This window comes from Phoenix dactylifera, chromosome 1 (genome assembly GCF_009389715.1).
Source record: "Phoenix dactylifera cultivar Barhee BC4 chromosome 1, palm_55x_up_171113_PBpolish2nd_filt_p, whole genome shotgun sequence".
Classification (NCBI taxonomy): Eukaryota; Viridiplantae; Streptophyta; class Magnoliopsida; order Arecales; family Arecaceae; genus Phoenix; species Phoenix dactylifera.
Window position 1 is genome coordinate 12,137,192 of NC_052392.1, and position 24,673 is coordinate 12,161,864.

The 24,673-nt window shown below is 38.4% G+C and overlaps 3 protein-coding genes and 1 pseudogene across 3 annotated transcripts; 1 reads left to right on the forward strand and 3 right to left on the reverse strand.

The window, feature by feature from the left end:
• Positions 1 to 402: 402 nt before the first annotated feature.
• Positions 403 to 4,772, reverse strand: LOC120104113 (annotated as a pseudogene).
• A 3,456-nt stretch (positions 4,773 to 8,228) lies between these two features.
• LOC120110843 (nucleobase-ascorbate transporter 6-like) lies at positions 8,229 to 13,103 on the forward strand. Its single transcript, XM_039126694.1, has 15 exons — positions 8,229 to 8,558; positions 8,664 to 8,850; positions 9,300 to 9,397; positions 9,502 to 9,678; positions 9,761 to 9,861; positions 9,979 to 10,054; positions 10,236 to 10,295; positions 10,472 to 10,656; positions 10,898 to 10,994; positions 11,168 to 11,254; positions 11,356 to 11,414; positions 11,520 to 11,611; positions 12,217 to 12,294; positions 12,410 to 12,570; positions 12,667 to 13,103. The coding sequence occupies exons 2-15, from the start codon at positions 8,706 to 8,708 to the stop codon at positions 12,883 to 12,885; spliced, it is 1,635 nt and encodes a 544-aa protein (XP_038982622.1). The 5' UTR covers positions 8,229 to 8,558; positions 8,664 to 8,705; the 3' UTR covers positions 12,886 to 13,103.
• A 1,436-nt stretch (positions 13,104 to 14,539) lies between these two features.
• On the reverse strand, positions 14,540 to 17,481 carry LOC120110845. The gene is made up of 3 exons (XM_039126697.1): positions 17,243 to 17,481; positions 14,947 to 15,450; positions 14,540 to 14,857 (listed from the first exon to the last, which is right to left on the reverse strand). Exons 1-3 carry the CDS (start codon positions 17,413 to 17,415, stop codon positions 14,770 to 14,772), a joined length of 765 nt encoding a protein of 254 aa, XP_038982625.1. The 5' UTR covers positions 17,416 to 17,481; the 3' UTR covers positions 14,540 to 14,769.
• Positions 17,482 to 21,144: 3,663 nt separating this feature from the next.
• Positions 21,145 to 21,775, reverse strand: LOC120110847. The gene has a single exon (XM_039126698.1). It carries the CDS (start codon positions 21,743 to 21,745, stop codon positions 21,173 to 21,175), a length of 573 nt encoding a protein of 190 aa, XP_038982626.1. The 5' UTR covers positions 21,746 to 21,775; the 3' UTR covers positions 21,145 to 21,172.
• Between the last annotated feature and the right edge of the window lie 2,898 nt (positions 21,776 to 24,673).

Genomic DNA, 24,673 nt, shown 5'->3' on the forward strand with positions numbered 1-24,673 from the left:
GACATCCATTGCATTTTATCCTTTTGACCATGTAATAACTGGACCCCTGTAAAGCTGGTACCTGGATGGGATGCTTATTTGCTTACACACCAGCTTAAACCGAAGCCTAACTAAGAAGGCTGTGATGCAGTGATGAGAGCGAAGGCGTATAGAGGATTGTGGTTCATCTAACAAAAAGCAGAATAGAGTTCTCAACTTTCACTCGTTCATTCATCATTCAACCATTCATTTGTTGAACAGATTCTAGAGCTTCCAGCCTACCACCGCATTTCTATAGACGAATGACACGAGAAAGGTCATCATGTAAATGTTTTGTAAAGAAAATATAATACTCCCTGCGGTAATGCATATATTTGATCCTTAAACACAGGCCATATTGATCAGAACATGGATTCTCATAATTCACACCCCGAATTCCACTGCCCCGTGTTTACCATCGGACTCCTGAACCGCTCCAAAGGCATCCTTATTTGTCATCACACAGCTCTGCTCATATGAAGTCTGGGACTGCAGAGTACTGCCGGTGGTGATGCAGGTACTGCTGCTGCTGCCTCTTCTGTTCCTGGAGTTCCCCATCCCAGCTATCAAAATAAGCCCCTCCCTGTCGTAATTGGTGGAGCTTCTCAGGGTCCTTCGTCATGAAAGCATAGGTCTTACGTGGGATGGACGTCCTTGCCTCCACTGGTGGTGGCTCTTCTTCTGGGACTCGAAAGCTTTCTTGCACCGGCCATGAGTTTGCCTGGCTTTGTTGCCGCTGCTGATATTGGTTTTGGTGCTGATGATACTTTCCTCTATAACCTGAGAAAATTCCTCCAAAGATTAGCGCTATAGATGAGCCAGCACCTGCAACAAGCTTCCCAATCGAGGTGAAGAGACCACCTTCTTCTTGCTTCTCTGATTCATCCTCAGTTGGGATTAGTGGTGGTCTAACTGAAGGTCTCCTTGGCTGCCGATGTGGACTAGGTCTCATGCTTGCTTTTGGAGTTAAAAAGGTTTCTGAAAGCAATATTTCATAAGACTGAATGTTGATTGTAGAGCAAGAACAGAAAAGCATCTGGAGAAATTAACTCGTGAATAGGCTTTCTAGCTTTCCATTTCTTACCATGGTCCTATATCATGGTCTTCAAAATTATTTTAATAAAATGAAAGCTTTAAGGAGTATCAAATATAATAATTGCATACGTTCATTGCACTAAGCTTTTCAAGAAATATCAAACATTGCAATGATCCAATATACCAGCAAAAGAATTTGAAAGAAATCTATTTTTTGAAATAAAAGAATTCTTGCAAACTGAGCACCTTTATCCAGTTAATGCAGTTAATTTACCAGTTTTGAAAACCATCAGAGAAGGCAAGAATAGCATGCATACTTTTGCAAGGGTACTGCCTCAATTACAGCCATTTGCAGGAGATATCAGATAATGGGCCAGGCTTGAGATGAAGCATGCTAACACCTAAAGATGAAGTCATCGAATTGGTCTGTCATGGCTTTAATGACTAATAGCACAACCTTGTGGTTGAAGCTATTTAACTTAATCATTCTCACTGCATGACATCTGTTACTAGCAACTCACATGTTTGGAAGAAACCATCACTCCCACTCATCGCTGCAGTAATGCAAGCATGTAGCCAAAGCAACCAGCAGCAAAAAGCACTGCAATTCCTGCAATGGCATCTCAGACTTGTTAAGTGATCTTGTCAAAGAAGACTCATAAGTCTACATGTCAAGTTATTATCCTCCTCAGAAAAGAAGCAAAGCAAGCGCAGGGATAAATAATGGAATGTTCTACCTAGAGGAAGAACAGTTCCATACTGGTATACACAATCATCAAAATGTAGCTGGATCTCCCGGATTGCCTGGTTTCCTCTGTCTACAGCCAGAAGAGAGCAGCCACTACCAATCTATATGTCCCCCTCTATTCCACTTCCCGCCAGCTATTGTTGTAACCCCTAGAAAGAGATATGGAATTCAAACTGAATTTGCACTTTTTTCGGTATTATTCTTTTATTTCTTGCTTCAAGTGTTTATTTTAACTGTTATTTCCAATCATATGATGGAGCCATAAGAAACATGGTCAATTATCACCAGGAAAAACAACAGTTCAAATAGAACCTACTAAGCAATTATCTGTAGAATAGTTCTCAAAAATGAATACCTTACAACATTGCCATCTGCCAAATGGGGAAAAAACAAAGCAAGAAATGTCCAAGGGCCTGTTTGCTATCGTTATTATGTTCGTGTTTTTGTTTCTACAAAATTAGTGAAACATCGTTATTGAAGATAGCATTTGTACAAAACTTCTGCTGTTCTGTTTTTTCATTCTTCTTTTCGATAATAATAAATCTTTGCTTCCAAAATCTTTATAGACTTTACAAACACTTTCAAAATAGAAATCTGTTTCATTATACATGTTGTTCATTTTTATTCTTGGGTTTCTGAAAACAAAATTGGAAAACAAAAGCAAGACCAAACAGGCCCTTAAGTGGCCAGAACATAAAGTTAGAGGCTGCAGTATCCAGAGAAGAATTGGAATTTAAAAATAAGAAGTGTGGCTATGATGATCAAAGAAGTCACAGTAATGAAAAATTTAACTTGTTTACGCGCACTTGTTTTATCTCAACAAATTGAATGAGCCTTTGGCCTCATTCCTTTTTCTCTCAAAAACTTGACTAGATATTCTATATGATTCTTAGGAGTTGGAGATAGTAAGGTCAATAGGTTCTACAAACTGAACCAAGATATCAAAAAAGAAACAAAAGTACAAAGGAAGATTAATAATTAAAATGTAAAAATAGAAACTAGAACATATCAAGAAAGAAAGAAAAAAAATACATGCATGCGTGCATGCATACATACATACAGGAGGATTAAAAAGAACATAAAAGTAGAAATTAGAGCACATCAAAAAAGAAAGAACAAGAGTGCATTCATAGACATAGTCTATAATGACAAGGCATTGGATGGAAATTTGTTTAATCCATGTCCACCACTAATTTAGCACCACAAGGAAAGATGCCTTATGGTTTGTGTGCATTTTCCATGAAACTAAACATACCTGACCTGTGCAATACAACTTTTCTCCTGAATGTATTGCATATATGCATAACGATGTGGAAATCTTTATAATCCAAAAAATTATTCTCTACTCAAGGAATTTAGTATTCAAATTGACCTTATAATACATAAATTATCTATAAATGTATGGCCCTAAATAACTTTTTCTTTTTTTCTAGTAAAAGAACTGTAGACTTTACATAGCAAAACACCACTCCAAGGACCATGCAACTAGCAGACATAACAAAAGATGGCCATAAAAGTGTAAGATTAGAGCTTGCAAAGCTCAAAATGTATACTTAGTCATGATACCACTAGCAGGAATATCGTACACATAAATAGCTGCTCGCAATATTACAAATTAAATGCTCATAGAAATTTAAATCTTAAATATCTAATTTTACTTGAGCATGCAATGGAAGAAAAATAGGTATAGATTATGGAATTGGATTTTGGAATTGGAATTGGTCAGATTTTTGAATTAGAATTGGAACTAGAATTTATGGTAAGGAAAACAGGTATAGATTATGGAGGATATGCAATTTTAACAAATTTTCCTTTTTTAATATGGGTCTTTTAACTGGGAACGAGTTTACTTAGCCTGTTTTATTTTTATTTCATTTTATCATTAGTTACACTATGTCAACATATATTATATTGTTTATATCATATATTTTATTCAATAGATATTCAGATTTTTTTAAAACTTTTGAAAATAATTGGATTTGCAAAATTCATGGGCTGATGATCTACAAATTTATAGGAGAGATGTAGTGAAGATTGGACAAATTCTATATGAAACTATTAATTATTTTGACAAGTGTTAATTGGAAAAGAGTCTCATGACATTTGAAAGGATAATAAAAACTTATCAACTAATGTTATTCAAGTTATTGACCTCTGTCATCTAATAGTTATATGAGAAACCTATATTAATGATATTAAATTATTAATTTTGGTACATTTAGCACATGCTTCAACAAATGTACATACGCTTTTTCAGTATATGTATTGATAATTTAGGTGAACAATTCACTTGGATTCTTCGAAAAAAATTGAAAAGCAAACCCAAGTTTATTATCTCTCTCTTGCTATTCTCTCTCCCATGAAGATCTTTTTCTCCCATAGGATTGAGGTTGGAGTGGTGTTAGGTTGATATAGCTATCCAAATGGCTTGCTGAATCTATGTATCTAGCAAGATATCCAATAGGGAATCCAATCCATTTCTGCTGTATTGTCCAAATAGGCCCAAGGAGAATCATAGAATAATCCTATTATGCCAACCTTTGTTCAGATCTTGCCCCCATAAAGAATCTCCTCCTAGAGCCCAAGGCCTGTTCAAATTTATTTCTTGATCTGTTGCAAAAGCTAGTAAGAAAAACATCTGTATTTTATAATTTATTCTCTATTTTTATGAGCTGATTACTGGCTTCTCTATCAATTATCAGAAGAGGCCAGTAAAAACTCAAAGACAGATGGTTTTGGTACTTGGCTTAATTGCAAAGCTACCTCTCTCCCTCTTAATTACCTAGGGGGTTGTCTCTCAAAATTGGATAGCTCTCTAAATCAGAATGGATGCCATTAATACTTCGGATAGAGAAATGTTAGCATCCTGGAAATGTAGTTACCTATCATTTGGAGGTCACCTTATACTTTCCCTAATACTTCGTTCAATTTACCTGATTTGGTCCTTGGAAGGATAGACAAGTATAGGCATGGCCCTGGTGCATGGAATCTCTTGTTCGGCAAACTGTAATATAGTGTGCATAGAGAAGGAAGAAGGTGGGCCTGCTATTGACGAACTTCTCTCTTCTAGCCAAATGGGTTCGAAGTTCTCTAGAAATGAGCAATGTCCATGGAGGTAACAAATTTATTAGACCTATCATAGAAAAATCAGGCTATCTGCAAAATAGAAAGCCTAAAAGAAGTTGTTCTCCTACCACTTCGGAATAGGTTGCAGTATAACGTGGGAAGTGGCCTTACAGCTCCTTTCCTAGAAGGCCTGGCTGATTTCTACAAACAACAAGAGAACTTGGAGATGGCCCCTCAAGTTACCTGCTGATCTAAGTAGCAAGCCTCTAGAGGAGCTCATCAACACTCTGTCATCGATGTTAACAAGCCACAAGTTGTCTAATGTTGCTGTAAGCTTGTCCGGAAGGAAGAGAAATAGGCACTCTCTCAGCTGCTTCTCTCTATAGTTCCCTTTGAGGGATCAAATGCCAGTTTGCTTCATAATTGTGGGATGCTTTCTATGGTTTGAGTCTTCAGAACAAGTTGAATGCTTGTGACAATTTAAACAGGAAGCTGTAATGCAATTTAGGTGCATGTGTGTTCTGTGATGATCCTGTGGAAGTAGTGGATCATAATATTCATCAATTACTCTTTCATCAGGGCAATATGGGTTGTCTTCTGCTCTCTAATCGGTGTTTCCTTCCACACCGGAGTGTTTCTCTAGAGTTTGGTCAAGATGGAGACTGAATTATATAACTATAGATCTCCCTCTAGCTGTTGACATGCTTACGGTGGCTATCTTTTGTGTTTGTCGGAAGGAAATGGATTGCAAGGGTGTTCCTAGCTTAGGGTAGGCTGCTCTCCATGTAATGATCCAGAATGTCTAGTCGGAAGATATTTTTTTACGTCTGCACGGATCCTTATATACACTCTCTATTCAAGCCCTGACGTTCTTCTCAGGCTAAGAGTTCAAATCCATTCAAATCTAATCACAAGCATCATGATCGGCCCGTGGTCAGCATCCATAAATTCATGCTGTAGTGTCCTCTAATCCACATAAGCTATGAGCCGAGTTCGTTCTGATACTATTTGTAGTAATCCAGGACTTCACACAAAAAAACTAGCTGAAAGATATTTTTTAAAATTTTTTAATTTTATATAAATATTCAAAATTTTTCGGTAAATAATCGATCCAGAATGGGACTGAAACTAAATATTTGTTCAGACTCTATAGTTGCTCATTTTCTTTAACTCAAAAGATGATGTTATCCGGTAGATTCGACTTTGGATATCTTGGTCTTGACGCCATCCACCCAACCAGACGCGGTCCCTGAGGTGACTAATCCTAGCTTAAGGTACGAAATTTCATTGCTACTGGAGGCGACAAAAACCATGGTTTATTCAGTCCCCATCTGAGTATTAAATATGAGAGAGTCCATGACGTACGATAGGGAGGTGTCACCGGCATCTACGTCCACGACTTCATAATATCTGGCCTTTCCCTTTCTCATAGGCAAATCGCAGGGCCACGCAAAGATAAGGGGATTGGATGATGCTTGGGTCTGGCAAAGTCACCATCTGATGACGAATACTCCTCATCAAGATCATAATGGAGATAACAAAAATGTCAATAATATTTGTTGGGAAAGAGATAAGGTTAAATGTGACAAGCGCAGTAGCTTTATGCCACAACTCCAACTCACATAATTTGATCTCATCTGATGAGAAACGCTCCTTATGAATATCATAACGAAGATAACATAAATATCAATAAAATTTGTTAGGCAAGAGGTAAGGTTAAATGTGAACTTGACTTTGTCTCAACTTCAATACAGCTGAATCTGTTACGGTCGCAAATAATTAAACCTGGCTGAAACTAAAAGAGAGACTTATGAATAGTATTATACCAATTTGGAACCCGGACTAGGCCAAAATAGCTTGACCTGACCCAACCCTGACCTAGTGGTGTCCGGCTTTCATTTGAGATTCGAGCCAATTTGGATTAAAACAGGGATCCTTTTGCTCTTTTGAGGTTTGACTAGACCCATACTATTTACAGTCCTAATAACTTAACTAAATTAAAAGTTTTAAGAAAGAGTAAAATTTAAATAGCTAACTAAAAACATTGTTATGATAATCCTTCGGAAACAATTATAGCATCAACAACCAATCTTCATCAAGCACCTAAGAAATGTAACTATCAACAAAGGTTTCACAAACAAAACAAGAAAGATTTGTAAATGGCTATCTATGCGGTCAGCATTTGGATTGATATGCCGCTAAGCTTGACTTATGCAAACTGGGGTTACTCTAAAGTAAGGAGAAAGCGAAAAGAAAACAAGTTTGATAGAAAAAAAAACTATATTTAATAATGAGGCATGCTTTCTTTTATAATAATAGTGAGAACTTAAAGAGAATCTATCTCGAAGAATCCATAACCCCTAGGTGACTCGAGAACCAATATACCAAACGATCCAAATAAAAAAAAAAATCACCATTAGAAAATTAATATATATTCAAGAACAATTAAAGAAGGACATGTAGAGGGTGTCGGCTAGTGTAGTTGGCGAAGTTTTGTGCTTGGGACCAAGAACTTGAGTGAGAGTCTAACTTTCCCCAAATTTTTTTGGCAAGTCATATATAACCCGATAGCACAAGTCTAAATATTTTTAGACAAAAAGCGGAAGGTAGGAAATAAATTAGATCACATAAATGATTTAGTTCGTCATATGTTTGAGGATTCCATTCGAAGCATCTTTTTTTTTTTTTTTTTTCTGCACACTTCTTAATCTTTCAACATATTGTCAGATGCCCCCAATGAATTCGTACTGTAGTTTTTTAGTCTACATAGGTTATAGGCCGAGGCTGTTTTGAACTATTTGTAACAACATAGGATCTCATCCAAAATAGCTATGTAGTAAGGTATTATATGAATTTCTTAAACTACCTAAGACCTATTCAGTGAATAATTGATATAGGACGCATCCATATGGATTCTCACAATCACTCTCTACATGATTGCATACAAGAACTTCATGAGGCAATGTATGGTCCTATAATCAAGCAGCAAGAAAAGGATACAAACTACAAAAGCTATTACAATGACAACATACCAACCAGTCACTGTTGTTCGAATATTATGACAGCCTGTAGGTGAAGCTAATCAATGATCCGCCTATGTTTATAGCAGGGGAATCCTCTGCAGGGGATTGAATTCAGAGGATGAAGCCATAAAAGACAAAGCTAGTACTAATATTCGTTTCTCATTAGCACTACAAAAATGTTATCGTGACAATTAAACGAGGGGTTTTCTGGGGACAGCCGGATGCACGAAGATTGTGTCGGCTGCCTCCGGTTTCCCCGCTAGTTTTTACCAAAAAAAAAAAAAAAAGTCTGTGGCTGCGAAGTTTACCCCCCTCTCCTGCTCTCTTTGCAGCTTTACGGGCCACTTTGTCTACGTCAAATGCTTGCTTCTTGGGCTTTTGAGCTCCCTCCACGCCAGAGAAAAAGGGGAGAAGGATTAAAAGGAAAGAAATTTAAAAAAAAAACAATAAGAGGTGGAGAGAAGGGACCCGTCTCTCAAATCATCGCTGATAGTGGCTTTTCTCTCTGCAGTCTAAAGTGACCTTTGAGAAATCGCAAGGAAAAAAGGGAGGAGGTTCGCTATGCTCTTTTTCTTCTATCCCTTTCTTCATTCTTTTTAATCCTGCATTCAGATCTGGGTTTCGGCCTCTTCCTCTTTCGGTCGGTGAGGGCTTTTCTGGTTTTCTTGGTGAGGTTTGCTTCTTTCACTGTTTCTGGTGATTTGGTTCTCTAATTGTAGCATGTTTGAGGGTTGGGGAGTGAAAATTTAGTGGAAACTTGGGGGTTTTTGTAGGATCTTGTGGAGGGTTTTTGATTGGAGGAAGAGAGGAAGAAGATGGCCGCAGGTGGAGGCGGAGGGGGGGGTGGAGGTGGAGGTGGCGGAGCGGCGCCGGCGCCGAAGCAGGACGAGTTGGTGCCCCACCCAGTGAAGGAACAGCTGCCCAACATTGCTTACTGCATCACTAGCCCTCCTCCATTGCGTGAGTTGCACCCGAAGCCATCACTTGTTTGTCGAATTTTTGCGGATATATTATTATCTGGTTGCGTTATAAGAACTAAATCTTTCCTTTTTTTTAACTTTTTTTTCAAGAAATTTAGGTAACTTGTTCGAGGACTGCTTGGATCTCTTTGTAACTTCAATATATTTCTTGATTAGTTATATGAAAAATAAATGGTTCATTTATTGGTCGTTTATAAAGTAAAACCCTAGTCATGGTATTATTAATCTTTTCTTTGGGTGGGAACTCCTGTTATATTTGATTTCTAGCTGCCAGTGCTCTGTAGGATTTGGTTGATGTGCTCTTGTTATGCAGGGTTTCATAATTTTGTTTTCCATTTGGTATGGGTTTTTGTTTGTTCGGGTCACCTGTTTGGTTTAATGGAAAAAATTCGATGCAACATCATGCATCTTGTGGGTCTTTTAATGCAGCGGAGGCTATGCTTCTGGGTTTCCAGCACTACCTGGTTATGCTTGGCACCACTGTCATCATCCCTACTGCTCTTGTTCCTCAAATGGGCGGAGGAAATGTAAGCCTTAATTACCCACTATGCATATGACCCATGAGGTTGCTGGTTATTTTCAGCCTTGTTTCTTAAAAAAATTGAGTGTGAACATACATTTGTTGCCTTAGGATGAGAAAGCTCGGGTGATCCAGACATTGCTGTTTGTGGCCGGCCTGAACACTCTGTTGCAGACCTTCTTCGGAACTCGTTTACCTGCTGTGGTTGGAGGATCGTACACCTTTGTCGTCCCTACCATCTCAATCATCTTAGCCGGCCGTTATAGTGGCATCGCAGATCCTCATGAGGTTTCTGCCGCATTCTACATCTATCTTTATGCCATTTTGATTCTTTGGCACGAATTGTATAATTTGGATAGTTGCCTTGCAGAAATTCCGTCGCATCATGCGTGGAACACAAGGTGCCCTTATTGTTGCTTCAACTCTCCAGATCATATTGGGTTTTAGTGGGCTTTGGCGCAATGTTGCAAGGTTGGTAGAAGATCCATGTTTCTGACTCCAACAGAAGCCTCTGATAATTCTTGTTGGAAATTTGATGTACTCAATTTTGTGCACATCTATTATCTTTGACTATCCATGTGACTGCAGATATTTAAGTCCACTCTCAGCTGTGCCTCTGGTTGCTCTGGCTGGATTTGGGCTTTATGAGCTTGGTTTCCCTGGAGTAAGTTTTCTTACTTTTTGTCTTTGGCTAGAGATAACTTATGTGGATCTACTAGAGGGTTGTGATTTTTGCAGATATTCGTGATAGTAAGGGAGTGAAACTTTTATGTGGTCTTGGATGTTTAATACCTGCTCTATTTTTTGATTTCTAAGAGCTGGCAAATTCTGTTATGGACATTCAGGTGGCAAAATGCATCGAAATTGGACTTCCACAGTTAATAGTACTGATAATATTTTCTCAGGTACTATATTGTGATGCATGTCTTAATCAATCCCCCATCTCCTTACTATCACCAAAAGCCACTCAAACAGTCAGCCAATGACAATGCACCCACAAATACATGCGCCTAAGTTTAGTGAAGTTCTGATTTAGCTAATCCTGATTTATTGAATGTTTTTGGAAAATCAATGTATGCAGTACATACACCATGCCATACGTGTACGCAGACCTGTCTTTGACCGGTTTGCTGTCCTATTCTCTGTTGCAATCGTATGGCTTTATGCTTTCATACTTACGGTGGGTGGGGCATATAGAAATGCAGCACCAAAAACTCAACAGCATTGTCGCACTGATCGTTCTGGACTTGTTGGTGCAGCTCCTTGGTAAAGCTCAATCATTTCTTTGATATGATTTTATTATGCTATTCTGTAACTCCTGTATAAATCTGTGCTACGGAGAGATTGAAGCCCAAAATTCACCATGAAGGATTCGGTATCAATGTATCTGCAAACTAGCCAGTTTTTAGTGCTATTGATCCTGGGGAGATAAAGACCTCCAGTTACATCTCCTTGACAACTAATTGTATTCTGTAATTTCTTTATTATTGAAATATCATGCATGCAGGATAAGAATTCCATATCCTTTTCAATGGGGAGCACCAACATTTGATGCAGGTGAAGCTTTTGCAATGATGGCTGCTTCTTTTGTCGCTCTTGTAGAGGTCTGGTTACATGTTATGTATTATATTCATAAGGACTGGCAGCGAGATGCCTTTTTAGGCTGTCACTGCCTTATAATTGCTAATTTTGCTAGTTTCATTGACATGACATGGTTTAGTCACGGTAAAACTTAACTGACTGGAAGCTCATCTATACATTTTCTGTCACATTGTAGTCAACTGGTACTTTTATTGCGGTTGCAAGGTATGCAAGTGCAACACCATTGCCCCCTTCCATTCTCAGTCGTGGTGTTGGTTGGCTGGTATCAAAATTTGATAGCTTTTCCTTGTATATTCATGATTACGTGGTTTGACCTTGGTGATTGCTGAGTGATTGGGTCATAACTCGTATTTCCTATTACAGGGGATCGGCGTCTTATTGGATGGGCTATTTGGAACAGCAAATGGCTCTACTGTATCTGTGTAAGACTGCTGAGAAACGGGCTTTTTATCTGGACATGATTTAGTTAGTGCATAAAAATATTAGTTGCCTGTTCCGAAGATCTCATCATTTCATTCCTGGTACAGTGAAAATGCTGGTTTGCTAGCCTTGACACGTATTGGCAGCCGAAGAGTTGTGCAAATTTCTGCAGGCTACATGATATTCTTTTCCATTCTGGGTAGGTTGCTTGTTTCTGTTGATTTGGTGTCTGAATTCTGGAATGTGCTTGAATGCTTGAGCTGGTTCGTCCAGGAACTAACAGTGGAGCATTATTCATAGAACTCAGTTGGATGGAAGAAGATACAGTTGGTTATGATTAAATATCATGGATTATATTCCAAAAGAGGCCACATGCCTTGATGCGATCGGCTTATTTGCATGGCTTGTTTGCTGAACTTGAAAAACTGGATAAATTCTTTGACTAATTGCTGGATATAATTTTACATGCATGCTGTAGCATCAGAATTAGCATTATCGTCTCGATACCCCCCAAGTGCATTGCTAAATTCTTTAATAATATAAATATATATTTTGATTTTCTGCGTAGATTATGTTTTGACGGTTGCTGCTGCTTAAAAATAATAAGTTAGCTTTTCATGTGGTTTTCTCATATATATCTTGAGAAGCTGGAAATTAACCTATTGCATGACTTACATGAATAAATATATGGCATTTCTTGTCAACTATGTGCATGTACATTTGAACTAGTCTATCATAAGGTAGTCTGGCAGATTTTAACCAGAATTAATTTTGGCTTTAACTATTTGCCTTGGTTCCGTCCAGGAAAATTTGGAGCAGTTTTTGCATCCATTCCAGCACCAATAGTTGCAGCTTTGTATTGCCTTTTCTTTGCATATGTTGGTATGTTCCTGACACTTAGAATTACTGGTTCTCTGTCACCATGTTAGATCTGTTGCAGTATGATATATACAGCCATCTCATGCACTCTTAATTTTATGTTGTGGTATATAAACAGGTGCGGCTGGTCTCAGCTTTCTTCAATTCTGCAACCTCAACAGCTTCCGGGTAAAATTCATTTTAGGATTCTCCGTGTTCATGGGTTTGTCTGTTCCTCAATATTTTAAGGAGTACACGGCAGTTGCTGGCTATGGTCCGGTACACACTGGTGCGAGATGGGTATGTAATCGATTAATGATTTGTATCGAGCAGCACAGAATCGTCATTTTTAACGATTTACTGGTAGCTTAATGAGAGTTCTGAAACTTTTTCCAGTTCAATGATATTGTCAACGTCATATTCTCTTCGGAAGCATTTGTTGCGGGCCTCGTGGCATATTTCTTGGACAACACCCTGCAGAGGCGCGACAGCGCGACCAAAAAGGACAGCGGCCGTCACTTCTGGCGCAAATACAAATCCTTCGGTTCAGACCCCAGAAGTGAGGAATTTTATTCATTGCCGTTTAACCTTCATAAATTCTTCCCATCGGTGTGAGCGTGCAGCTTGGCAGTACTGAATACTGTAATAATGCTTTCGTAGTTTTTTTTTTTTTTTTGTCACGATGTTGCGATTTGGTTCTCGTTTTCTATTCCCAGACCTACAACGAGGAGATGATTCCTGAGGATGTTGATCTGACTTTTGTTTTTTTATTTATGTTCATTTTGTATATTTGATCGGTAAAATAGATTGAAGTTGAGAAATTTATTGTCGCTCGTAATTTGCAATTTATTGCGTGTTTGAAAAGAAGTAAAGCCACGCCATTCGAAGGGGTAATAGAATCCTTATTATCGTTGTCTCAAGTATCCCCGCAGAAAAATTGTCGTCGTCTCAAGTAATATCCATTTCCATATCAGCTAGCTGTCTTTAACTGAAGCATCCTGGATGAGCCGAACTGCTCGACTCCTTTTTTAGCTTTTACTGGTTGGAGTTCCATGGATCGGACATTCACCGGAATCATTTCACTTTCTGCGTCATCTTAAGTTATGCATTAGGTTAGGAATCATCAAGTTTATTTTGCCAGAATAAGATATTGAACTAAAGTTAATCTTTTTTATATAGCTTTCTGCTTGCTCTGAGTCTCCAACTCGCTGGGAACATGTCATCTATATACGTATCTGCCTCGCAATTAGATAACTGAAACATTTGGAGGGCTAGCCTTTGGTTTGATATTAGAATTGAAATAGTTATATTTTCTGGCATGTTTAGTTCATAATTGGAATTAAAATCATAATAAAATTTAGGTACGAGGAAAAGGTTCAGATTGGATTTTAGAGGATTGGAGCATTTTTATTTTTAAAAAAAATTAGAATAAAAATAAATTTTTTTCTAATGGAATGAAAATCATCCAATTTTATTTCTATTTTAGAACCTTGACTCCCTCCAATCAAATATGTCACCGAAGCATTTTCTTGACATGTGCATGTTGTGGTAGTGGAATGCATTTCAGAATGCTGTCCTGGTAACGATCCTACTTAACAACAGACCCTTTGTCAATTGATTATTATGATCCAAATCACTGCATGGTGTGGGACAAGAATCAACTAGGACATGCAGTTGGAAAGTTCCATTAATCACTCTTCCCTTGCCCTTTAGCTTTTTATTTATGGGCACTTTGGTGTCAATGTTTCACAATCTCGACGTGCAAATTTGATGTGATGTATCATATGGAGGCAAATATATTTGCATTGTCGACAATTATCCTGCAGTCGATCATATGTCCATATGCCCAGTTAAAGGCGCAGCACGCGTTCTCCAGGGACTTGCGCATGATGACCCATCCATAAAATTAAAAAAAAAGAAAAAGAAAAAAGAAAATGAACGAAAAGATGACAAGCGCATAGACTGTGTCTGAAAGACAGGCTCATTCATGCTGAGCTAGAGCCGATGTTGCTGCTAGCCTGAACACACTAACATCTATGTCGAGTTTGGGTTTCTCCAACCTTCTTGAGTGGCCGCCCATGCTTGAGTACCGTCTATTGCACAGAAGCTTAATTTAGAAATATTTCTACCACAAAATGGCATCCCATATCATGCACAGGGGGCTTACACCATAAAATATGGTTACACTCTAAGTCCATTTTGATCCTCTATGGTTTGCGAGTAAGCTTGCTTGAAGATCTGCTGACAAATCAACCTCTTAGACTGCTGATTTAGTTAAAATCTCTTTGCCATAAATTGCAAAAATTATGTACCAAAAATAAATGCCAAAAATTAGTGGTATGCAAAAAGCTTTAAGGGTACATAAACCATGTTACAACTAGAGTGGGTTAATCCACCCTAAAACAACATTAGGTTTCCTTGTCACACCACTGATGCACTAACTAGTGGTTCCTTCAGAGCCATTGATGATGTAACACAGGAGCAGTTGAATGCTGTGAATCAGCTCTCCTTTGATAAAGGTACAGCAACCTTTCCTCCATACTTGGATAAAACACCGGTGAGGACGGCCCTCTCCTTGACCTTTAACCTGAAGCACAAAACAACAGAATTCAAGATATTCCACAAAGGATTGCACTTAAAATAGAGCCCCATAGACAACGATTCTCGAGTATATACCTGGTCACGGAACCGGGGAGGCTCAAATTTGACGTCTTCACGGATATTTTCTTGATTGTTTTCTTCTTTGAATCTTTTTGTTTCCTTCGTCTTTGCAATGGAGTAGAAAGATTTGAATCCAATGTGTCTGCATTTTTGTCGCACCCTTTTTCCACATCATATGAAGGGGAAGTGTCCGAATGATGAATGCCAGTTTCTACTGCTTTGAAATGAGACAGCGGACCATCTGTGCCATTCTCAATCAATACAGATTCTTGTCCAGTTTTGTCAACTACTGCTATGTCAATAGTTTCACCACAAGAATTCTGTGAAAGTTTATTAATATCAGATCGTGTAGGAACCTCAACTCCCAGGTCAGTAACTTTCGGCTGAGAGAATGTCTGAATGCCATCTACTGACTCCTCAGAAGTGTTAAAAGATCCATGTGAGTTTATGACAACACAAGTAATCTGCTTCTGTACCTTCCCAAAAAGCACATGTGTTGTGGAATACTTCTGTACAAACCTGGCACAAAAAGTAGGTTTGATAAGCTAAACGGGGTGGGGTGGGGTGGGGGGTGGGGAGATGGGATGGAATCATAGAATCGATACTAATCTTGTATTTGCACAGGTGTGTAAACCCTATTTGCACTTGAGAGTTCCACATGTGGTTGAACAACCAGTAGAGGACTCGAATATTTTCTGGCAGGGGTAGTCGATTCTCTTCAGAGCAGAGAATATTAGGGAATAATAATGACAAAAGTTGTTGGAAGCTTTCACTTTTCCTTGTGATAAAGCAGCCATATGACTGAAATTCTATCATTATGACAAGAACATATTTCAAAATTTCACATCTCCTTGAATAAATTTGAAGTTATTTGTATCATCTTAGCATCAGGGGCGGCCCAATACATTTGGAGGCCTTAGGCGGATTCAGTGAATGAGGCCTTTTTTTTAATAATATTTTTTTTAATAAATATAAAATATTTTTAAAAAAATATGAAAATAGATAGCTATCAAGTACATTATTTCAACAAAAATACATGAATGCAACAAAAACCGGCAAAAAATCTTTTTAGTTTAATATAATTTTTGAATGAAGGTACGAAAAAGTAATTACGCTAAAGGAAGGCCCATAAAACTGATTAAATAACTGAGATAATGCTTGGCAGTACTGTTTACCATGTCAAGCAAGCAGAATAGGAAAAGGTTATCCTACGGCACTTCATGGTCAAGGTAAAGGAAAGAATTTGTCCAGAAAGGGACCTTTCTATAAGAGAAAGTAGGGGCATTATGGGAAATTCACTCCATGTAATTAATAAAAGTCCCATCCCACCATCTCCCCTTCAAGCGAGTACCCAAGCAGCAACTGCAACATCATGGCACAGCGGCCATTCAATCTCCAACCTCCCTCCTTTTCTCTCTCTACCAACCAAGAGGGGAGAAGAAACCGAGAGGAGAAGATTAAAAGAATCTCCACCCTCCAAGAAGTCCATCTCCAATCCCCCTATCTTTCTAGACTTTCTTCCTGATGGCCCAGCTGGATCAGGAGTAATGTGAGGGAAGGAAAACCAAGACCAAAACCAAAAAAGAGAAGGGATGAAAGATACGAGTGCCCCTCTGCAGGCCAGGAAACTCTCTCCACGTCCCTTCCATCAAGGGGGAAGACTCGTAGCCAGCTCCTGTTCCCGTTTTATATGGGGCCTTTGCTTCCTTTTGGTCATTGGCCCGGGGCCTTTGCTTCCTTGGTCATTGGCCCGAGGCCTTAGGCGACCGCCTAGGTCGCCTAACGCTCAGGCCGGCCCTGCCTAGCATAGATTCGAAGTAATTTGTAACGTCCTAGCATTGGCTAAAAAAATTATCTTCTTCAACATAAGAAGTCAAAAATTTTTTCAGTTTCAAATATACAGTGTTGACGGTTAAACTATTTGTATCATAGAGAAGTATACAAAAAAACATGTAAGGTTAGTAATAAATATTAGATTTGATTTGGGCACAAGTGAAAATGGTACACAATACTAGTTCAAGTGATTTAGGAGACAGTTTGCACATATTGATGTATCAGCTGGGAAACTGAAGATTTTTTTCAGCAGCATGAGCTGAACAATGAAGTCACGTAGCTGCTGAATTTCCTAAGGTCGATGATTCCTACTGCTAGACTATAAAAATCATAATGAAGATGCCACACACTTATCTTCTGCAATATACATTAAGCGAAATTTGATTTAGAAATTTTGATTTCTTTTACTTGTTAGAGGTACATAGGATCTCTTATATCATGCTGAAATAAGAAGCAAAGATTGGAATGAGAGCAGTACCTGTTTGCAGCTTCCTCAGACTCAAAGTCAAGGAATGCAAAACCCTTGCAGATAGGATCCCTGGTCTTTTGGTTCCCAGTAACTGCTGGGATTATATTAACAATGCCAGAGAACCCTTTGAAAGCCAAACACAGGTCTCTGTGGATGTTCTTCTTCCTTGGAAGGTTCCACATGCGTACACGAGCCGCACTTGGAATAACATCTATTTCTGAAAATCTCCATTTTAAAACTATAAAATTTCAGCCTTAGCCAGAACCAAAGTATATAAAACAAAAGATATGAAAGAGAAAAAAAATGATGAGACTAGTCAATATGGATCCCATATGTGTTTGTTTTTCTTCAAATTTCCTTCATAATGTGATACTAGCTGCTAAATTGCATAGACTAGAATATTAGAAAATAAGAAGGGCCCATGAATATGAAACAGGAACAGCAAAAATTAGGATCATTAGCCTAGGAAATATCAAGTTTCAAATAAGCACATTAAAGAAAGCATGACTGCAATGACACTTTGCAATGCTCCTCAATTCAGGTTGAGGGATCATAAAAGAGAGGGAGCCGGAAGAAGTTGCATATAGAGATAGTGACAAATATTTGAAGGTTCTTTTAATCTTGGAGGACTTGCCTCTGAAAAGAACCTACAAGGGTCCAAAGTCCAAGTGATATCATCTTCAATCACACCCCCTCCCCACTTGCTTGGGAAAAAAAGGAACAAATAAAGAAAGAAAAAAGAAAAACAGATAAAATCCTTTAGGTGCATCTCTTGTACAAATCTTTACAGAAAAATTAGAAATGTCAGCATCTTTTCCACCTACATGTCAATAAGATGGTCAAACACTTGTATCATATCATTTGACCTTCATCAAGTCATGAGCATTTGGCTACTATGGCAGGCATGTCAATAACAAGATGTTGGCCAAGAAAATCATGTTTTTTTTCGGACCATGGAGCCAACTGCTACTCTCAATGTACCGTCTGACATTGCCACGGGTCTCAAATTCACGTGGACTTGATCCACATACTAGCAACAACCCTTTATGCCACAACTGCACCGTGGCCTTTAGCAATGTGGGATTGAGATGTTATCAACAAGATCTCCCGAAGGCCTCAAAATGGTATTGTATTATTGTGGTAGTGATGGAGTATTTCATGAAATGGGTCGAACTGGATCACATGAAAAAAATGACATTATCTTTCAGCTTCCACAAGAAAGATTCTCTGATAACAGTAAGTTTTTCAAGGACACGTGAACTCATTTCAATAGAAATCATCGATTTTCTGCACCTTATCATCCCCCCGAAGCCATGAAGAAGACATTAATAAAGTAGGAAGACAATTGATTCCAGGCCTAACAGGCATGAGAAGCTCCTGTTCGCATTCTGAGCCTATCAAATACCTACTCCTACAAATGCAACATCATTTTCATTCACTAATTTCATTTTTGTTGCCCTCGCTGAGGCCCCCGAAGGGGAATTAAAGAAGAGACTCGTTCATTTGATCTCCTTGGAAGGATAGCTTCCCGAGAAGGAATGACATAAAAGGTGTCTAGCTTGCCATGGATTACTACATGAGAAGCAGCTTTGAGCGGCCCACCATGCCTAGATATATTAGCGCACTGGAAAAATATCTTGGAGTGCTGCTTTGAAGTAGGAGATCCAATAATGAAGAAGTTTTTTCCCTCTGTTGCACTCAGAATGGGCCAAACTGGGAAGGACTGTATATTGTCACCATGGTTCACCAAGGAATACATATAGAATTGCTGCTCGGAAGGATAAGAATGAGCAAATCTTTTCAGTGCTATGCACCTAAAAATGTATTATGCCTCGATGATGGAAGCTCTTATGCCAAGGGCACGGGTTAGAAAGCTAGCTTTCAATGGTAGATTTGGTGTAGGGAGAGAAGCAAATGGACAAAGCTCGTTAGTACTAAAGAATCAGAGGCTACAAGCAAAAATGAAAAAGCAACTTGTCCTTCTACGTCTACTAGCCTAAAGAACTGGACATTGAGCCCTTTCCTTCTCTACTATGGCTTAGTAAGCTTAGACTAAGAAGCGAAGCATAAGCGGGGGGCAAGAATGACGGTCCTTTCTTTTACTAGGAATGATTGGACGAGGATGCGGCGGCCGCTTCTTGGGATGTTTTGTATTGTCGATCCAACCCCTTGAATTCTAGCGCCCACAACAAGCAGCAAAAATAGAACTCAAGGCTTGCAGAGAGAGAGAGAGAGGAACATAAGAAAGAGAGAAAGAGAGGAAACCGATCAATACAATACTAACCAATCCTCCACTCACCTTTGTTTGTTGCTGGTAAGCCCCATTCATAAGCAGCACCCTCTCACTATTTCCTTTAGTGAAGGCTGTGTTGGCTACTTTCTCTAGTGTAGTTTTCCATCCATTCATCTGTCCATCATCTTCATTTTAGAGAGGTAGAGCTAGCAAGTGAGACATAGCCTATTGGCAACAAAATCCATAGTGGAGAGCGACCATCCCTTCCCATCTTAGTGAATCCAATTCAAGTTTCCTTCGACCAGATTGCAGTGTGAGTCGACATCTATAAGTTATTGGTTGCTGGACGCGCTTTCCCTTGACCTAAACAGCTGGGAAGTGAGCTCTTGAGTTTTGTGTTTGTCTTTCTTTCAGTTTGCTCTCAACATTAGTCCAATGACTTATCCGTTTCTGTATCTGTTGATTCTCCTTATCATGAAAAGGGTTGTTGTCCACTCGTCTTTTTTTTGGTTTATGAAAGATTGCTAGCTCGGTGTCGTATCTCATCGAGTCAGCACAAGCTTGTTCATTGCTAGCCGTTCGTCCTTCTTGCAAGTCATCCATTCTTTTTGAACATGAATTAGTTATTCTTGGTTATATATACAAAGATCAGCAAAAAGCATTTTTCAGTTTAAATTGTTTTGATCCTTGTTTGGGTGCCAGATCAGGCTGTTCAAGGATAGACTATGCACTTAAGAGAAAACCTGAAGAACTAAAGCAAAGAGATGGTGGAATAGGACTGGAGGAAGCTTTGGATCATATTATCCCAAAACCATGGGACAAAGCAAATCACCTTTTCAGCTGATCTTCTTATCCAAAGTTTTGAGGATTCAAGTTCCATTGGTTTCCGAAGATTTGTCAGTTTTCTCTATACCCGGCCTTATCTTCAAGAGCCTCCTACAGATCTACAGTAAACAAATACTAGCTAGATATGAAAATCAAAAGGTAAGGCTTCAGTTTAAGGACTATAAGAATTCTGTCTAGCTAAGGGCATGATAGCGCAATCTTATTTAGCAATATGCGGTCTAGTATGAGTTAAGAACTTTGAACCCAGTTGTAAACAGTCTTCTTCAATCCTGTTCTTTCATGAAATTAAAATTGAGACTCAAGATTTAACAGCATCCTAAAATCAAGCTTCTTTCATGCTAATAATATTCATGAAGATTTACTGACTATCAAACCATTGATCAGTTCCTGTTGCAGAAACTAGATACTGTTACTAGTTTCATTGTCAAATCTGATCACATTCTTGGGGAGACCCTGGCCAGGAATCAAAGCTTTCATGAAACCCATCTACAAAGGAATTCAACTCTTCATATTGCTTGCAGTTATCAGGACTCGCTCATAGGAATTGCGACAAGACCCCAGGTATCAGTATTCAATCAAGGCTTGCAGATAAAGCATGCACAGTTTAATGTGAATCAGGCTTCTTGAAAGCAATAGGAAAGCATGATAGGATTGGATTCATACATAAAGAAGGGAACAGCAAATTGATGAGAAAAGATATAGTAATAACATGACAGGTAACCGTGAAGCAGGAAACCATCATTCGAAACCCTAAAAAGATTTAACTGCTTATAAAATTGGGGAGTCATGCAATACGGGGACTCGTATAGTGTTGGATTGAAGTTGGAATATTGGGCAGAATTAACATCTCAAAGAAAGCATTACTGATGCATAAATAAGCAACCAATGAGCTTGGAATCAGAGCAGAGCCGTGGCTCCATCCTACCTTTACGCCGCGGCTCTTGCTTCTTTGGCCGGGCGGAGGCCGCGCTCTTGGCTTCGTTCTTGAGCTTATTGATGTTGGCAAGCTGGGCTTTCCTGCTCCTCTCCGTCTCTTCCAAGAGCTGCTCCTCGAGCGTGGTATCGTACGTCTTCCCTTCCCCGAACCCGGCCGGTTTGTTCTCCAGCCACCGCGCCATCTCCTCCAAGGGCATCAGCGGCTCATCCCCGTCGTCGTCCTCGTCCGACCCATCCTCGCCGTCGTCGGAGACACCGCCCGGCTCCCTCTTCCCCCCGCGTCGGCGCCCCGAGGCGGCGCCGGAGAGGCCGTTTCCCCTTCCCCGCCGCGCAGACGAGAGCGTAGCGGCCCAGGTGGGTCTCTCGGCATTTGTGCTGCTAAAGAAAGCGGTGTGAGGAGGGAAGGTTTTGGAGGTGGGAGGGCGGACGGAAGGGGGATGATTGGAGGTGGGGAGTGGCACGAGAAGCGCTGCTCCCACACGCGCCATTATCCTCATCTACTGGGAACTCCCGAGCTCTCTCCCATTCTCTTTCTATCTTGGCCCTTGGGGAAGTTTGAATATAAAAATTTAAAAGTAAGAAAAAAAAAAAGACAATACTTTTCTAAAAATTTAAATTTATATAAATATCTTCTTAAAATTTATATTTATTTTTATATTTTTATAAAATATTATTTTTTGAAATTACTTTTTTATTTTTTATATATATTTTTTTGCACATCTATCTATTAAGAATATTTTAGTTATTTTATTTTGAAACTATTAATTTTTTAATGACGTTAGATGGTGTGAGTATCTATGCAAAAATAAGGATAAAAAAGAATAGGTTAGCAAAACAAGTATTTTACGAGGGTATATATATGTAAATATTAATTTTAGAACAATATTTATACAAAATTTGATATTTAGGGAGAATATTCATGCAAAAAAATCTTAAAAAAAAAGAGATACCTAATAGGGCTTTCTGCTTTCATGGTAGACACACATTTAAATTTTTATTGTAATAACTGGAATACATTCTTTTATATATTATTTATAATATAAAAATAGTTTTTATTTATTGATAATAAATAAAATAATATATTATATATTTGGTATTTGTTTTTTCTATTGTCAGCTCCATTAAAGTCGAGCTGGATTTTTTTTTTTCATGCCGCACTTAGCATATCTGCCAAGCAAACTGAATTCAAGGTAAACTACAACTGGCTTCTTCAACGGTCCCGGAATCACCGAGCAACAACCAAATTCGCATCCAAAAGCATGGTGTTACGGTGTTATGTCCAAGACCATGTAAGAAAGAGATGTGATGCATCTCTCTCTCTAATGACTTTAATTTCTTGCAACACTTGTTTAATTTTTTTGCGAATAACTCCCTTTTCCTCCATTTCATTATTGTAGGTGCTTGTCTTTGCTCAAATCACAAGATTTTTTTTTCAATTTTCTTTTTGACATTTGAATTTCACTTGTTACTTTTGTGTGTGCATATGCTATTGCAGTGAGTTTATCATGAGAGCTGGATCCTTGTTTATCTCAATATGCATGAAAGACGATGTTGAGAGGAATCCAGGGTTGAGAGGAATGGGCATCTATTATGGTGAACAAGAACAGTATCCTTGGTCCTCCCCTACCACAACCCGACATGCGAATAAAACAATCCATACAGCCAGCTTGATTACAGTAGAAGCATGATTCATCTATCAAATGCATGTTTGATTGAGGAAAGTCGATCCCTGGAATAAGAATAGGAATGAGTGATTTCCACTCCAACTATTTGGTGAGGGGAGTCCTATTTTCATTCCCATTCCGATTCCAAGAAGAAATATGAATGTCTCAGTTCTCCATAACTCAATTCCGACTTTTTTCTGATATTCAAATTTTATTCCGATTTGGATTCTGATTCCAGTCATGAGCCAAATGCGTCGAAGAATATAGCTATTCTGATTTCCATTCCAATCCATTCCGATTCTCACTCCAATCTATTTGGATTCCAATTCCGGTCATAAGCGAAACACATTCCTAGTGTTTGGAGCTAATTATTGAACTCCAATTTCTTCCTTTCTTACATCCTCTTCTGAAACAATATCGCCTCAACCAACAACATATAAAGAGAGGATTGGGCATTCCTAAAGTCTTGGTTAGGGTTTTCAAAAACCAGGATTGATGCCGAGACAAACCGAGCTCGGTCAAGATAAAATGCATCGAAAGCTTATCTAAATAACCAAATAGCTTGGCCTAGTTTGAGTACATGATATTGAAACATATATCCAAAGATATAGCAAAAAGGAAAAAAATGATTGACCATCATGTAACCCAAAAATTTTGATATTTAGTGATTAATAAAACTTATAATGAGATAGTTAAAAAGAGATCCAACAATCTCAATCAACATATCAGCAGCATATTAGCTATTACTAAAACCAGGCACATATTAAGTTGGTTCGAGGCTTAATGGCTCTAGTAATGATTTTCAGCTGACATGCCAGGATTAGTTCGCAACAACTCAAAGCCATTACCAAGACATACTAGCTTCTTGGCTGACATAAGAACCATAGTGTTCGCACTGGTTTGCTTGAAGTTCAACTGCCAAGAAATCACTAATTTTCATCTGAAATGATTTCAAATAAAAGAGATTCTTATAGGGGTTATATTGATAAAAAATATACACTCTTCGAAATTTCTAGAAAAATAAATAATACTGCAGAATAATTATAGATAAATTATTTTTTTAAAAAAAAATACAGGAATATAAGCTGGAATCGAGAAGTTCACTATTGACCATGTACATGAGAAGTTTCACCTATATCTCAATAGTAAACATGTTGATCTTATTCATAACAGTCCTCCAAGGGGAACATGAAGGCCTCCAGTAAACAGAAATGCTATTCATGTTATTTGTATCAAGAACATAGATTGCTTACCAAAATAACAGTAGTATGCTCTTGTTTTTTTTTAAAAAAAAAGTTAAACTCAATTAGAAATAGCTTCTAAAAACTTGAAGAACTAGAAACTAATTTGTGGTGGAGGCAACCTATGATATATTTATATAAATTATGGAGTTATTCTGTTTATGTCAATATGATTTCCATAGCCTATCAAATGGCAGAACGCCAAGCATAAATTAGAGCTACAAAAAATAGTGCTAAAATTGATCATCGTCACTTGGTCATGCCATAGGTGAAAGTAATTAAACTTCCAGCATCCAAAAATCATGCTGTGCACGAATAAGTGAGCACCTGAATTGGAATACAAGCAGATTCTGGTACATTAATTAACAGTTAGAATAATCAAGAAATAGAAAATACAACAAGCTATGAAAAAACTGCTAAGTGACCTAAGAATTTTTTTGTGCTATAAGAAGTGATTGTATCAAGCTCCTAAAAAAAATTGATACCTAGAATTAGTGAATAAAGAAGTCATGCTCATCAT